Source organism: Oratosquilla oratoria, chromosome 16 (genome assembly GCF_046742065.1).
Source record: "Oratosquilla oratoria isolate Oo_2021 chromosome 16, ASM4674206v1, whole genome shotgun sequence".
In the NCBI taxonomy this organism is placed as follows: domain Eukaryota; kingdom Metazoa; phylum Arthropoda; class Malacostraca; order Stomatopoda; family Squillidae; genus Oratosquilla; species Oratosquilla oratoria.
The window spans coordinates 58043540-58061951 of record NC_134792.1 but is presented as its reverse complement, the minus strand read 5'-3'; the positions used below and the strand labels follow the sequence as shown (position 1 = coordinate 58061951).

Here is an 18412-nt window from a genome sequence, read left to right as displayed (position 1 = left end):
GAGGCTGAAGAAAGTAGATAGCTTTAGGTATTTGGGGTCACATGTGGCAGGAAAAGGAAGATCAGGGGTCTAAGCAAATTGTAGATTGAGAGAAACAAGTAAATGCCTAGGTGGGGGATTAAAAAGTGTCATCAGAAATAGGCATTTAGGAATGAATGCAGAGACTATATGAAGGGGTGATTGTGCCAATAGCACTGTATGGGCAGAAACATGGAATGTAAGAGAGACAAAAAGGAAAAATTTAAATGTGTTTGAGATGAAATGTCTGAGAAGTATGGTAGGGGTTACAAAGTTGGATAGAATGAGAAACGAGGAGGTGAGGAAAGCTGGGTGGAAAAGGTGCCAGATAAGGCTGAATGAGTACTGGGATGGTCTGGACACATGGAATGAGTGAAGAAAGATCAGTAAAAGAGGTGCAGAGGGCAGAGGTGGAAGGAGTGAATTTGAGGGGACAACTGAGCATGAGATGGATGGATGGGGTGAAAGGGGCACTGAGCAAGAGGGGAATGTCTGTTGAGTAAGGAAGGCAGAAGGGAGAAGATAGGGATAAGTGGAGAGTGGCTGTGCATAGATGATACTGTGATGCAAGGGAGATGAGGAGGGATGTGGGTAGTTGTGTATGAATATTTTGATGAAGCCCAAATGAATTTCTCCCTGTCTTCCCTTTTTCTGATTGAGTTAAGTGGATGTGCTGTGTCTTACTACATTGCTTCTGACCCAGGGAAGCAGGTGGGATACAGGAATGATCTGTCATCCATGAGGAGTTGAGAGGGAAGTAAGGGGGGTGGATGGGAGTGGAACGGGTGGGAATGGGTATTTACCTTTTGACTTGGCTATCTCTTTTGTAAGGTGGAAAAAGCCCTTGGTATATAAATGGATAGGAATGGTTATATCCTTTTACAGCTGACAACATGCAAAATTTGACCAAATCCCTCTATTGAAAAAAAAATTACAATCTCTTGTCTGTATGTGTCCATTACCACAAAAGAGCAAATCATAAAAAAAGAGATACTTAATATTTTTTAAAGGATCCCCCTTTAATAACAAAAACACTAAGAGCAAATTATTTGTTTATATAAAAGCTTTTCAGCCCATTCCTCCATGTGCAGCAGGAAATTGAACCACCAGGTGTGAAGATATCTCAAAACTAGAAATGGTGCCTCAAAGTATTATGAGATTATGGCTTTTGATGATAAGCTACCAATCTGGGTGACAATGAACTACAACTTGGCACAAAGACGTTTTGCCATACTTATCTCATTACTGGACAGGGGTACTTTTAATTTTCCATACGATTCTATTCCCTTGTGGGTGTAAACCTATCTTGGTTTTTATTCTTCATTAAGCAAGAACAAGTTATTTTTCTTAGCTACCAGACAATTTCATTCAGCCATGAGGTGTCAACCTATTAAAAAGTTTGAAATAAAGAAAAGATTTGTGAATGTTAGCACTATTTTGTTGAGACTTTTGCTGGTAAGGCACTAACTTGTTAAAAGACTTCTTGTGAAAATTCTTATACAGGTTGGGCCATCAAGTCAACCCTTAAACAATATTTTTGTAAACACAGAAATATGATATTTTGCTTTATCTTGTTGAGTTTTAGTGTTTTCATGGTGACTAATTGTGTGACCAAAGCTTTTACCAGTGGATGGTGAAATTCATTATATTTGTTTAATTTTAAACTACTGAACCCAACAGAGATTGTACTGGTTGAAAATCATCATTCTTTTGTTGTAGTGTTGTAGTATTGCAATAGTTCCATTATGTCACTAGTATGATAACAGAATGACAAAAATCTGTGAGCTGATAAGTTGAAAACCAAGAGAATATCTTTATGGTAGTGGTTGGGAGAAAATAGTGTTATGTACTGGAACAGAATAAAGGCACAGTTTTAATATAGTGAAAAACCAAAGATCTACAAACATAAGAAATGTTGGATCCAGGAAATAACTTTTGTGCATCCAAATATTTCAGTATACTTTGTTTTCTGTCAAATCCCATGGGTTATATATAAGATTTATAATAAGGAGTTTATAGTGGTTACTTTTCTATAAGTAAAAGTGTATAAATGGCCTGAATGGTCAGATATCTTCAAATAGTAGTGATAAATCAAGAGGAGGCTGTCATGGTGATATGACAAGGGTTACTGAATGTCAAATAAAGAATGTACTCTAAGAGAACATGGTGAAACAAGGGAGTTGTGCTCGCTAGAAAACACAAAAAATATAGAAAGTGAAGACAATGACAAAACAAATGATGTGGTGCTAGCTATGGAATGTGAGAATCTAGTTCAATACATCAGAAGGTAAGAAGTACTGGTAAAGCAAAGGTAGTCAAATGACAAGATAGTCTGGTGGTGCGGAGGAGTGAGAGAAAGACCCCCTCCCTTCCAGTGGAACGCTCAGTTTAATGTGGGGCTCAGCGACTCGCCGCACGGGAAGCTTAACATTATTATAATTACATAATAAAATTCTTTGGAATAATTATGTACAGTATTTACAATCACACACACAAGAAACAGTAAAAATCATCTTTACAATAATAAAAGTAAATTAGCTTTGATTTTGTGGATGTGAAAGCTTTAATTTCTACACCTTGGTGCTAATATCACGTTCGTGCACGAGGCAGCCCTTCACTTATGACATGTGGTCAAGGGGTGAAGGCGACAGCTGCGAACAGGCCAGCATGAGTATATCCTTCTTCTCTTTGGGGAAACGCAGTTCACGACCAGCAAGTCGAGCTGCTTCCAATTCCCTTTCGCTCTGCCCAAGCTCTCTTGAAATTACACCAGGATTCTCCTGTTCACGTGCAATCCAATCCAGGGCCATCTGTGACCGCATGTCATCATCTAGGGCACGGTGGGAGTAGTGGGCAACCACCTCTTGGCGGGAACACTGGCGTTCACGCATGGCTTTCAGAGAGCCATTCCAATGCAGTAACTGAAATACTGTCATTAGTTCCTGGAACTCGAGCATGGTTCGTCCCTTATTGGTTTCCAGCATGAACCTGAAGGCTCCAATACCAGTACCAGGTGTATCTGCTTCATCAGGATCACCCTGCAAGCAGAAAGAATAGATTAGTGTTTACTGTTAGTAGATGTTGCAGGAATACCTGAAAGAGCAAAATGTAAAATAACTTTGGGAGCTTAAGGACTCATGTTTCTTATGTATGGAATACAGTTGCAGTTTTTTCATGATTTACTACCACAACCAGCTATGTCTGGCAGTGGAATACCATCCAATCAACTCTCAGAAAAGGATATATTTACCTATCTATATACCTTCTTCCCCTTATATGGGAGGTAGCCAAATCAAAGGCACATACCTACTCCCACCCATTTCACTCCCACCCACCACCCTTTCATCTTAGCTCCTTGTGGATGATGGGTTATCCCTATATCCTGCCCACTGCCCTGGGTCAGAAGCTATGCAGCAAGACACATTAAATCCACAGCAAGGCTTCATTTAATTGATGACCTACCCTCTCTGTCCCCTCATGGAGAAAAAAAAGAAGACGGAGAAATCCCTTCAAGCTACATCAAAATATCATTCACACATAAGCAATCCCTACACCAGTGGTTCCCAAACTTTTTTTGGCCACGACCCAAATCCAGATCTGGTGAAGATGTGGTGACCCAAGCATCAAAACGCAATTTCTAAAGTCTTCTTTTATTGAAAACACAGGTGTAGGGAAGCTTTTGATTGAAATTATTTTTTTTCTAACAAGGTCTCGCAACCCATAGTTTGGGAATCGCTGCCCTACACCCTATCCTGCACCCTTCCCTTTCTTGCATCACAGTATCATCTATGTGCAGCTACTATCCACGAGATCTCCATGAGATAAGATGGAAGAATACCATAGCAAACCAAATATCTCATGTGTCAACTTTGTGTCACTATCAGATATCTTTACACCAAATTTCTATTTTTCTAATTCAAGAGCAACTACTACCCTCCTTCTAACAGCTAATAACTCGAATGATCTCAAGTTCATGCAACAAAGACAGTAGCCCAACATTATATCTTCTTTTTCTGGAGGTATCTACAAGAGGGCCTGAGGAATATTGTTGGTTGCTGTAGGGCCACAAGTTTCCAGTTTATTTGTGGGGGGTTGTTGAGGGCCAATATTATCCTATCTGAGCATTTCTGATATAAATTATCAAAGATTGATGGGTGAATATGATCAGAGGATAACTGCCACCTTCATCCTTTGGACTTATAATGGAGTAGTTATATGTAGAAGTTAATTCTATTACATTTGTGCTTCAGGAAAATCCCCCTATACAACCATTCCAAATGCCATTGTTTCCTAAGCTATCCTGCTGAATACATACAAACTGCTTAATATAGTTCCTGTTCAATAATAGATTGTATTCTATTTTAATCTTGACCTTGAATTAATTTTGCATAATTTTCCCTTGCAATATATCAACACTAGGAGAACCATAGCTTATCTCTTTTCACAGTCATGTTTAAGCTTTCTCTGCATCCTTAGACACATAACCTTACCTTGAATTGTGCACGGGCATCAGCCACAGCCTTTTCGATGAATTCGTCCGAAATCCTCCGAGATGGGTGTTCATTGAACACGGAGTTCATTAGAGCAATCTTGGCTGCACTCCTACGAGCTTCGGCTTTAGTTGGACAATTCTGGAAAAGAGAAAGAAATAACTTAAAACTATGCTTGTGTTTCCCAGTCAGGTTAACATACTAGTAAAAGAAATCAAAGAAAGCCTGCCAGTGCTGCTAAAAGATACTTTTGCTTTATGAAAAGCTACTATTAGCAACTTGGCTCATTATCTAACATCAGATCATATGCTTCTTTCACATCTAGAGGAGAGGTGAACAGCAACAAAATGTATATTTTAATAATAATTATAAATGGGATCATATGCCAGGAGGGGGGCATGTCATTACATTCACATGCCAGTATCATTTCTCACAATTTCCTTAAGCAAATCTCTTGCGTAGCCACACTTCCCATTCCAAACAGTTCACGGCAGGATAGGTCAATCTGTCCTGGCTATAAGTTCTGTTGGGATCCTCTTCATCCCAGAATGAAGGGCAGACATCAGGTCAATAAGCGATGTATCTGCAGATCCTAGAACACCTTACAATACACTAAATCAAATGCCTTGATGAGATCAATATAGGTGGCAAGGAACTCCTGTTTAAACTCAAATCGGTGCTTTACAAGAAAACAAGGTAATAATAGCCAATCAATTGTTGACTTGCTGGGTGTGAACCCAGACTGTTCAGGCCTCAGGATCTTTAGTAGGCAGGAGCAAACCCTTGTCAACAGCATAAGGGTGAGCACTGTGCCTTGCACACTGAGTAATGTAATGCAGTAATTGCTGCAGTCCTGATCCCTTCCCCCTTCCAGACAGGGATGACAAACACCTTTTCCTAGTCAGAGAAAATGATACTGGACTACCAAGTGGCAAAAAGCACCACATGCAACCCAAGGATCACAGTCTCACCTCCGGCTTTCAGTAACCCTGTGCTAGTGTTGCAGATGCCAGCTACATTTTCACCCTTCAACTAATCATTCTAGCTTCACTCAGAAAAGGCAGAGTTTCATCTATTGTTAGATTGACAACCATAACCTGAGCTAGGGGAACCTGGTTGCTCAAAGGGTCGGCCATACACAGCTGCTTAAAGTACTCAGCCAAGCAAAATCTACATCCATTCATGTCTGACACTAGTTGCCTGTCAGCTGTTCTGGCAGTGATCCCCTGAGATACAAACTTGCAACAGAATTTCTTCAGGGCTTGGTAAGTCTGAGGTCATTCATATTGAGATGGAACTCAATATCCTCAACGATTCTCCTCATAAACATCTAATTCTCATGTGATGCTACACTATTCCTTGACTTTGGACACTTTTGTAATGCATTCCTCTACAGCTTTCAGGGTTTCATATATGAAGGTACCCTACAGTTCTTTAGGGTCCTTGATAATTAGTCTTTGAATCAACTGGAGACTGCTACTGCACTCTCTGGAGCACACACATCGTTCCTGGGCTTGATCTCAGGATTTTCCTAGACTCGATCTGCAAAATCAGTGTTGCATCTAGTTGTTCATGATCAGCTCCAAAGAATTCATTCCTCCAGGAGGCCTTGTGGCACTGTAGGATCCTCCAACAAATGTGTAATCAGATATCTTTGCCACACTTCCAACATTACTGTACCAAGTCCATTGGTGTTTCTGAAACCAGGAACCAATAGTCAACATTCTCAATTTTGCAAAATTCTGGAGAGAACTGTCTGTGTTCCTAATTCTGGAACTATGGAGACCAGCACACACTTCATTACCAGCATTGTTGGTGGCAGCAACTTCATTGAAGTTTCCTAACACAAGCTTGGGTATCTTCCAGTATCATGCAAACACATTTTTCACTTCTTTCATTTTTCTATTTTAGATTTATTTTTTTCTATGGAATAGTTAGGTCAGGATAAATTAGATTAGGAGCTATTGTATAATGTAAATTTCATGTTAAATATCCATGGTGACGTGAGTCTAGAATTTTACCTAAGCTTATCTTGTGGCAGGCACAGGTCAGTGATAAGCTTGGTATAGAACCTATCCTTCTTTTCATGTTCATAAGCCTATGTAGGAAAATACACTGCAATAATACAAACAGACAAATAATTACAAGCAAATTTTATTAAATAAATGACAGTCATTACAGCATCTTGCTAAGGTGTTTATCTAAATGAATTTTATAGCTTCAAACTGCACTACGTTGCACTGCCTCTGCAGGAATTTCATTCCATTCATTAACTACACGGTTGGCGAAGTTGTTTCTACCCACTTCCAAATTAAATTTATTTCCTGGCAGTTTGAGACCTTTATTTCTTGTGGGATTCTCATTCAGTGTGAACATTTTGTTACTTTTGATATTGTCAATTTCCTTTAGAATTTTAAGACCTGTATTAAGTCACCTCTGAGTCTAGGCTTTTTTATGGAATTATGCTTTTTCTATATCTATGAGGTTTCTTGTATGACGAGTGCATGTATCATATCTGAAACCAAGTATGGCTGAGTTTTTGTTTTGTGGCAGGCTCTGACCATTTAGAAAGACGGGGAGTCTACTTTTGTATTCGTGTTTGCGGTGACAGGTTTTTTAAATGATATTGGCCTGTTGTCGTCCTCTTTCGTATAAAAGACCTTTCCCACCTGTCAAATGTTCCTCACATCCAGTTGTTGTTATTCCTTACTCGTTTACTGGTTACAGTGTACTGTAAGTGGTTCCTGAGGAAAGGGTGAAATTCGGTGTGGATAGATTCAGTAAGGTGGGGTGACACGTCACACTTTTTGATACAGCACTAAAAAGCCTTGATACTCTTTGGTGACGATGTAGTACCCAAGCCATCTGGGTTACCTCATTCCAAGATATCGATATCAAATTTCACTCTTAATCTCATTACTCACAAAGTAAATTATACTCGGCCAACAATCTTGAAACAATGAATTAAATTGAAATATGGTTGATTGCTGCTCCACCATTACCGACGAACGACAGTGAACGCATGAATGCAAGGTAGAAAGTGAAGTTTTTGTGGTCTCAACAGCAATCTTATAATCACTGTTACACTATTATTGCTAACTCGTATAAGTATGAGTGTTTTGGGACTATGATCTGGGTAGGGAAATTATCACGTGAAGAAGTTGGACACCATTGGCGAAACTATCACTCCCTGTGAAACACCGTTGCATAATGCTGACGAGTCTGAGAATTTCTGTGACATGTTCCATTCTTTGTCCGCTAGCCGTTTTTTGTTGTTCTGCATGTCTGTTTCTATATTTCTTGAGAGTGTGTGTCTTGGTGCTGCGTCAAAGGCCATGGTTATGTCTATCACCACAATAATTTATCTAGCTGGGTCTTGTCGTGTCTATTGATAAGAGGGTTTTATCCAAACAACGGAAATTCTCTTTCATTATCACGGACGACATAATTTGTTCCGGTTGTCGTTCGACGATACAACTTGGGGGCAAACGAAGTTACTCAATGTCCAATCAGGAAAACGAAGTATAGTGCATGAGAGAGAGAAAGAGAGTGGTTGACAAATGTGTGGGGGGGTCAAGTCATTAAGAGATTCTTGAGGTTCCCCAGGAGGGCAAGGAACAGAACCACATAAGTTCACAAGCAAACAGGTAAAGTACCACGGGTCTGCAGCTTACCTGGAACGAGCCGAAGCAAGAACCTCCTGGGAGCGTGACGTAGCAGACGTAGGGCGGGGATGACGAGGGCACAGACTCGTATATGACGAGCGCACCGTTCTTCAGTTCGGCCCCGCGTTGTGCTTTCATCTGCCAAAACTCCTGCAGGGCCTCCACGACGTTCACTGCAAGCAGGAAGAGCATCTTAGTTCCAAGATCTAGAGATGATGTCATATTACTTATGGGTTACGTTCTGCATATTGCAATATCTAAGTCTAAGAGATTTTTTTTTACTACAAATACAGGTTCTCAGCTTGCGAATTTCACTGGTTATATTTTCTTTTCTTTGCGTCTGTAAATATTAAGGTATTTGTTCTCTTATAAATCCATCACCCAAAGATAATAAGCAGAATATAGTTATTCAATACTAAAATGTATGAAACAATATTCGCACGGGGCACATTTCTAATCACTTGGCTACTGCATTCTCTGACATAGGAAAATATTGTACTACTTTATAATATAATTTTTCAAAAAGTATCTAAACGTTTTTATTCTCAACTCTGATTTGTCATTTTTATAATTCATTCTAAATATTATTTTAGGGTATATCTATATCTATCTGTCTATATATATATATATATATATATATATATATATATATAAATATGAATGCAGAAACACCACCAAGGAAAATAATATAATGACCGAGCGCTTTCGTCTATTTAGACATCCTCAGGTATTTTTTCTGCATTTTTAGAATCACCGGTTCATGTGATTTCTCATGCATGTACATATATATATATATATATATATATATATATATATATATATATATATATATATATGTATATATATATATATATGTATATATATATATAACTCAGTCAACTGAATCCAGAAATACTAGGGGAAATGTGTTCCTTTGAAATTTACTTTGAAGAAGTAATCAGAGTGAATAAGAAAAAATATAAACAATATGTCCTAGGATATAGAAGACATACAGAAGTACATTGTCACGTATTTTATCTGAAAAAAGTGATCCATTAAAATGATCAAAAAGATTACCAGAGAAAATCTGGCATCGTCAACCAATCAGCAGAAAAAGCATACAAATCAGGAAAGATTGGATAATAGTTTCTTAACTGAACTATTTCCAAGTTCACGCCTTCCATTTCCAACTAGGTCCTGAAATAATCAAAATAACATATATACTGATTACTTCAGATCTTATATTTTTTTTAAGGGCAGATATCCTGGACATTTCATCGAGAAAAATAAACCATCCGGTGGAATTGTGAGATAAAACATGATAATGACACTGGATATGGCGAGGGAATTTCACGGTGACGGGGTTAAGTTTTCTTTTTTAAAATGCAACAAGAAAGAAAACAGGATTTCGGAAGAGGTAGCTGTCTTCATTTATAGGACCTACAGAGGTTCATGTCTCCTACTACGCTTGCTACAGTTTAGCAGACGCCAGTCAATGTAGTACCCAAGGAGGGAATCGCACAGTCATAAGCAACAGTCTTGGGGCATCTTGTATTTCTCGACCTGCAAATGTCGCGTCACTATTAAGTATTTGATATTTCATCTATACAAGAAAATACTTGATACTATAAAGTAAATGCTGTACTGTAAGTTATATCATACATTCAGTGACAAATGGTGTATGTGCATACGAGAAACAGTAGCATGATTGGAAAACTTTTGACTGCCACTGTGCGGTGCGAAATGTGACAATGACGAAGTAGCCACTCGCCCAGTGTCCCGCAGGCAAGACTAATGTAGCATCAGGCCATTCTCGCAGTGACGCGTTTAATAGATATATGTTTACAAGACTAATGCAAGACCATTCTATTCTTCTTGGTGTGGATTCTGGAGTTTCATCACGGGTCTGGTCCTCTACTGAACAGAATCGCCTGTACAATATATTCTTAGTCAAAGTTGAAGTTTCGATATTTTCTGTCTCTTGCCAGACACTACATTCGTCTTGGGATACACTGTTTGAAAACAGCAGTCTGTTTTGGCAGATTAAACACCATATTGAGAAAAAAAATAGAAAGAGAGAAAGAAAGAAAATTCCGATACATCATCTAATGCCACCCACTCCCTCCTATCGATGGGGGTGGGTTGGGGGTCTGAAGTTGGGTAGACGACATTATGATTTCCGTTGACCTTGAGGTGAATCAGTTGTGGTCTGTAGTTCTCTGGCGATCCTTGTGAGGAATCTCGCGCCGCATGGATCATCTTGAAAAAGAAAACCATTCCGGTAATCTTTAGATATTAGGTGGGAAATGTCTAATTCAATCCCACTTTCAGGAAGAATTATCCTACCCAAAAAAGTGTTGCTCATGAACTGCGTATACAAAGTACGAATTGCAAATACAGGTTTCTAAAAGTCAACATTAAACTAAACAACATTATATTACTATTAATAGGTCAACATTTATCTAGGCTCAGTTTACTGAGAGTAATCCTTTCATACCAACTTCATGGATGGAGATGATAGGCGATAATGGACATGGAACTGCTTAGTGTAGACTTTATGGTCTCTTGTGGTCTCTTTCATTCTTATGTTATTATGTTCATACAGACTGACGCCAGCTAATTTTACAAAAAAAAATTAAGGCATCCCGTAATTAGCGAAAGAATAACAGTCTATCACTATCTCCAATGGAAGATGGAATAGAGTACAATAAAATTACTACACCGATACCAAATGGAAATTGCTGATTTTTTTTTTTACATAAATTTGATGAGTTTTGCTTTGGTACGTTCATTTCTTCACTACTATTTGTTTGTTGTTCATTTTATGTAATGTTCCACAGCTCAATACAGATTACTGTAGCATGAGCTGTTAGATGTGTAATGTCGTCTTTGAACTGTGTGTTCGTAAAACTGAGGCAGGTGATCACTTTGGTTGTTTGGATTTGGGGTCTTTATGACATCCCATTTAAAGTATAGTCGAGGGAACAAGCACCTGGATACTTGCTGGAGTGCTGTCTTGGCATATACTAAAGAAAAAAACAAGTCTTAGTAATTCATCAAGAACAAACAAACGTAATTTAAATAACTTTATCTTCTCGATATGATAATGTACTTCACATATTTAACTCTGTCCCTAAAATACTTAACTCACTAAATCACATCACCATCTCCTCGACAGTGGATGCTGAAGAGCTCAAAGAAATGCAGATGGTATGAATAATCTCCTTGACCATTCTTCGGGATATTCATATAAGCGGATTTGGGTATGCGAGTTGGGTTGGATTAAATTAGATTAGGTTGGCTTGGTTGGGTTTTGTTTGGTTGAGTTTGGCTAGGTTTGCTTTGGCTAAGTTGGGTTTGGTTTGGTTTGGTTGGGTTGGGGTAGGTTAGATTAGGTTTTGATAGGTTAGATTTGGTCAGATTTAGTCAGGTCTGGTTAGAGGTTTGGTTACGTTAGGTTATGTTAGCTAGATTAGATTAGGTTTAGTTAGGTTTGGTAAGGTTTGGTCATTGTTGGTCAGGTTTGGTTAGGTTTTGTCAGGTTAAGATAGGTTTGGTATGTTATTTTATACTATAATATGCTACGTCATGTTACATTAGGTAAGATTAGGTTAGATACAAAAGAAAACATAACGTTATATATATATATATATATATATATATATATATATATATGTATATTATATATATATATATATATATATATATATATATATATATATATATATATATATATAAACATCCTTGATTCAGGCACACTTCTATAGCATTGCGCTGCCTTCTTCAACCCGGAAGTATAATTTCCCTTCAATCGAAACTTCGTTTCATCCAGACTCCGCCCATGAGTTGATTAAAATCGTCTGCCATCATTACTATGGAATAAAATCTATAAGGCCACGTTCCTCCACAGGATCTTACTGGGAAGAGGCCAAACCGTGACCAATACCACCAAACGCCTTTTCAAGGTCTACGAACTACATTTTCTCCCAACCTTCGAGTCTTCTGTTAACGGGGTGCATCGTGTCGGGTGAAGCTCGTCTTCCCGAGATTCCCTGCCGAGGTCTGAGCGAGCCATGTCGCCCTCCAGCATTTTCCCGAAGACATTGGTGAGTGTCACGGAGCACAAACGCCCGAGGCAGCTGGTGATGGGCATCTTCGGGGCGAACGATTATTGTTGCACGCTTCCATCCACAGAGACTGGTTCAGTCTCTCTAGGCAATCATTATAGATTATCTCTAACGGCTGCTGGAAAATTTCGCACGGGAATTCTTTGATAAGCTTCAGTAGGGTATTCTACCTTTGCTTGAGGCTACCTGCTACATGGGTGGTGGTTCGAGTCCCGCTTGAGAATCAACGCGTGACGATAGTAAGGAAATAATATGGTCTTGAATTCCAGAGCTCTAGAACTATACATATATACATACATACATATATATATATATATATATATATATATATATACATATAATTATATATATATATCATATATATACATATATATATAAATATATATATACATATATATATAAATATATATATACATATATATATACATATATATATAATATATATTATATATATATATATATATATACATATACATACATACATACATATGTATGTATGAATGTGTGTGTGTGTTAAGATTGCCGATGTGTTTCCTGTTCTATGCTAGCGGACTGGTTACAACATATATTAGAAAATATATTACTTCCATTAGGACTTTAGTCTATCAACTCTAACTTGAGCCCTTGGGCGTGGTCCGGGGAAACACCATTATTTACACATCTAGAGATGACCTGTGTATGGCGAGCTGTCTCAATGTTAGTCTGTACGTTATCTTTTTATGGAATATATATATATATATATATATATATATATATATATATATATATATATATATATATGTATATGTATTCACAATACAGCTACATGTTGTTAGGAATGGCATATTTATACATCTGGCAATGACTTGTGCATGACGATTTATCTGTTTCACAGTTAGTCTGTATGTTATCTATTTATGTATATGTATATATACATGTATACATATATACATATACATATATATATATAAATATATATATAAATATATATATATACATATATATATATATATATATATAACTAATCACTGGGACCCATTCAGTGTTGTACAAATATTTTCCCGCGTTTGTATACTTCCAATTGTACTATCATAGTGGAGATGAGTTGACCGCAAAATTTCATGTATGTGTATGTAACTCGAGCATACAAATATATAAGAAAAGTTGCGCTCAACTTATATCTCTCTTGATAGCGTAGTTGGTAAGTTACTACGGCACTTGTCATACGATTGCTGAGTTCGAGTCCTCGGCAGTACTGCATTTCAATTTCTGCAGGTCGGCCTCCATTCGGTCTCCCGATGTTGGCTTAGAATTAAAGTGCATCGTGGTTGTTAAAATGTACCTCTAATCACTGGGACCCATTCAGTGTTGTATACACACACACACACACACACACATAAATATGAATATATATATATATATATATATATATATATATATATATATATACACAATACGATTGCATAATGTTAAGAATGGCTAAGGATTTGAGGGAAAGATAGTGACTGTAAACTTTCAATCTCACTTGGCAGCGTGGCATGAAGTACGTTGCCAAGTGAAATGAAAAGTTTACAGAGTCGTTGTTTTTCTCTCAGATCCCAAGCCATTCCTAATACCACATAGTCGCATTATGAATATACTGTATATTCCATAAATAGATAACGTACAGACTAACAGCCAGACAGATCGCCAAGAGCAGGTCATCGCTAGATGTGTCAACAATGGGTGTTTCCCCGTGGATGCCCAAGGGTTCAAGTATAAATAGATAGACTAGAGTCTATACAGTATAGTTCACTCGCAGCTTAAAATCGGGTGGCTTTGAGTGGTGTATGAATCTATTAAGTCTCTTTCCTTGTCAACTGCTTGGAAGTACTTGCATATTTCTAACTTGCTTTTATTCATACAATCCTTTATCTATTTATGCATTTACTTATTACTTATATGTATTGATTTATATTTGCAGCGTTGGATCACCCTGACCTTTGTTAGGATCGACGACTCCATCGTTTGTTTTTCCTCCTTCAGAATCCTTTCGCTTTGATCACGTTCCATATAGATTTCAGTTTGGTTATCACCAGGCGCTTTTATTCAGCTCAGAAATTACCAAACATTTATATAAACAAGTTTAACGACAGTTTACTAAAACGTACTGGAATTAGAAGCGTTTGAGGTCATATATACAATTTTCTATATTTTTGTTTAGAAGATACTGCACGGAAGAAAGCTAAGAAACTGTTTTCTAGATTTTACGTTCGACCGCTGTCGTACACAACCCCACTTGTCTGTAAAATCGACATCAATATTTTAATCAAAACTGTCACTCCTGTCGCCCAAAATGGCCATCCGTGGCATGATTAATTGGATATCTCAGATAAAAAAAATACGAGGAAAAGAAAAGAAAAAAGAAAAGAAAAAGAAAACCAGGCTAAGAAGAATTAGAAGCAGGATTTTTTTTTTTTTTTACAGATAGTTATCCATTTTTTTTTTTTTTTGCAGGATTCTTGGTAATGGGGAAATGGTTACATAGGACACGTTTTATTTCTAGTTGACTCACAAGCCACACTCTAGTTAAAATCATACATGGAGTTTTCCAACTTTGGATTAATCTACTACATTATCTGAGTGTAAACTACAACAAATTACTCTTTAGCTAAACCCATTAACCTTACTAAAGTTCGTCATTTATCACAGCAACTACCAGGATTGAATCACTAGTTAATCTAATTGCTTCCTCTACATTTCTCAAATAAAAACATAAGTCGGAGAGAAACATCTCCCCACCAACCGTCTTCAAGACGTTCCAGCTCTTTAAAAACCTGCTGTTGTTGTTTGTTGTGTTGGGTACTGTCATCTCGTTTTCTTCAAGATTTCTTTCGTTTTCTTTCTGAAACCTTCGTTTTCTTTAAGATTTTTTAACCATCAAGCTGTGTCCCCTCTTCTTTTCTTGTGGTGTCACAACACAGCTTAATTTAATTTTGAATTCTTTCTCCTCGATCATATCTCCCCTCTCTCTTCTTTCGCCTTGTGTTGATATTCGAAGGTTCTAATCCTTTAATTGCTTAATAGGTCTTGCAGATCGAATACTTCTCGTTTGGACTTACTTGAGTTTAGCTTGTGAACGTGTGTGCATGCATCATACAAACACACACACACACACACACACACACACACACACACACACACACACACACACACACACACACACACACGTCTCGTGGCGCAGTGGTAGCGATCGCGGCTGCCATTACGGCGGTCCGGGTTTTAATAGCGCTCAGGGCTGAAATAATTTCAGTATCGCTGCGCTGCAAATCGTTACTCCAATTCTCGTGGGCAGGGAATTGAGGGTGTGTGTGCGTGTAAGGTCACAGCATTACACATAGATCAGTTATATATTAGCTCTGAGTTCTCTTCCGGGAGGGAAATAGCGGTCGATCACGAGTCCAACACGTGATCCAAGACCATGGTGAATCACACACACACACACACACACTGGCGCAGTTGGTAGAACGATGAACTACTAGCATGGTGGTGCGCGTAGTGCTTGGTTCGAATCCTGCCCAGGGCCGAAATTAATTTCGGTACAGCTGCGCTTCGGGTCGTTACTCTGACTCTCGTGGGCGGGGAGTCGGGGGTGTGTGTGTGTGAAAGGTCATAGCATTACCCATAGATCGGACCTACGAGCTCTGAGCTCTCTTCCAGGAGGGTAATAGCTGTCGATCACGAGTCGAACACGTGATCCAAGACCAAGTGAATACACACACACACACACACACAAAGAGAGAGAGGGCGGGAGAGAGAGAGAGAGAGAGAGAGAGAGAGAGAGAGAGAGAGAGAGAGAGAGAGAGAGAGAGAGAGAGAGAGCGCAAGAGATAATGAGAGAGTGTGAATATTAATGACAGTCACCGAATAACAAAATTCAACCAAGGAAACTCTACCCCCTCCTGTAATCCCTGCTTAGTTTGACAGGTCCCGTACGATTGTATCCTTCCCGGTAGCTCCTACAGGATCTCCGGAACAGGGGAGAGTCCTGCGGTTCTATTTCTGGGAACATTATCGCACAAAAGAGGCAGAGTCACAGAAGTAATGAAAGAGAGTTTTGAAGAGTGCGACGGAAAAGAGTTAGATTAAATTTTAGAAATAGCCTTCTTTAAGGCATGTAAATATGCTGTTTAAAGGTTAGAAACAGCCTCCTTTAAGGTATGTGAATATGCTGTTTAAAGGTTAGAAACAGCTTCCTTTAAGGCATGTGAATATGCTGTTTAAAGGTTAGAAATAGACTCCTTTAAGATATGTTAATATGCTGCACAGTCTGCATGGATGGCATTGGAGGAAAATTGGGTGAAATGGCACTGCGGTGTAAGATGGTTTTGAGGGTAAAGGAGTGGGAGATTGAGAATGTGTCACAAAGTCTTTAGGCGATGTGGATTTGGTTGAAGAAAATTACAGAAACAGGTAACATCGGGATGAGATACGAGAGGAGGAAGAAGTGAAAGATTACCAATATAAGAGAAAGGTATGAGTGAATGACAACATACTTGCACGTGAAACGACAGAGATGAAATATAATTACAGTGAAGAGAATGGAAGTGGTTTAAGACGGAACTGACCAAAAGAGAATAATCTAAGATGGATTTAGAAAGGAGCAGGACAAATAGAACAGAAAATACCGTGCAGGTTCGTTGGTGCTAGAAAGACACCTGATGCACTTACAGTGATAAAAAGATGGTCATGGTGGAGGGAATAGCGGAAACAAACCTATTTCATGAGAGTTGCAACCACTAGAGGTACTTGGAGAGCGCATGTGGAGTGAAGGAAAATGTAATATAAAAAGAAAGACAAATGATGGAAAATAGAAAGAGAAAGGAAGTTTGGTGGAACAGAGACGCTTTTCAAGGCTGTGAAGAAATATCTTAATTCTAGAAAGGTGGATAAATTATTGAGTAATACACACACACACACACACACACACACACACACACACACACACACACACACACACACACACACACACACACACACACACACACACACACACACACACACACACACATGACTTGGTGGTGTAATGGCTAGCGTTTTGCTCTTTACAGCGGGAAGTCCAAAATCGAGCCCAGCTCAGGGCTGACGTTTTATTGAAATGTAACCCTTTACTGTTCCCATTAAGCAAGGGGAGGGGATGTGTGTATGGTCATAGCATCGGCCGTGTATCTGTTCATATATTGGCTCTGAGCTCTCAAATAGGGGGTAATATTTGCTGATCTCGAGTTCAGCACGTGATCAAACACACACACACACACACACACACACACGCACACACACACACACACACACACACACACACACACACACACACACACACACACACACACACACACACACACACATATATATATATATATATATATATATACATATATATATATATATATATATATATATAAATGTATCATGTATGTATGTACATTTGTACGTATGTATATCTTTCGGTGTATGGCGAGGTGAAGAAGGCGATAGGAGATAGGACTAAGAGGAAGTCGAGTGACGGGCCGGACGGACAACCTGCTGAATAATTTAATAAGAAAGGTGACCACATGCTCGGCATCTCCAGAATCTCATAAGGAGCATATGGACAAATGGCACGCTCATCCAGCAGTGGGGGGTACTGTATCATCACACACACAAAGACACAGGAGAGGAAGTCGACTGTATGTGGTCAAAGGTAGAGCTTGGGGGTAGTTGGGGACGGGAAGAGGGTCTGAGTAGAAGCCGTTGTTTACAAATATATTTACGGTACCTGTTTTTTATTTTGATGTCATCAACTCTGTATTGCCTGAAATGCAGACAGGATTCTGAAGCGGGCTCAGTAGGATGTTTGCGTAAATTTTGTACAAAGGTTGTTACAGTAAATGACAAAGGAACAAAACACAGGATTGTGTATCCTTCTTTCTGGACTACACGAAGGCCTATGACATGATCAGTCCTTAACATCTTATGGACAACTCCTTTTTAAACTCTCAATCCATAAACTAACGTTTTTGCACTTGTATAGTTAGTGTTCAGCCACGTATCTGTCAGAAGACTATTTTCTAAAGTTTATCGAAGTTAATGTAGGTGTTTAACATGTCTGTGTACTGCACATCCTCTACCTAGCCTT

The 18412-nt window shown here is 38.6% G+C and overlaps 1 protein-coding gene across 2 annotated transcripts in view; it reads right to left on the bottom strand.

Moving 5' to 3' along the window:
* Positions 1–1058: 1058 nt before the first annotated feature.
* lft (Limb expression 1 family member lowfat) overlaps positions 1059–18412 on the bottom strand; it is a 383165-nt gene continuing 365811 nt past the window's right edge. For both annotated transcript variants that reach the window (XM_076199921.1, XM_076199922.1), the window contains exons 2-4: positions 8183–8346; positions 4509–4649; positions 1059–3056 (exon numbers count right to left, since the gene is read on the bottom strand). In XM_076199921.1, the coding sequence (XP_076056036.1) occupies positions 2637–3056; positions 4509–4649; positions 8183–8346 (725 nt within the window). In that variant the 3' untranslated portion in view covers positions 1059–2636. The remainder of the gene's footprint in view (positions 3057–4508; positions 4650–8182; positions 8347–18412) is intronic.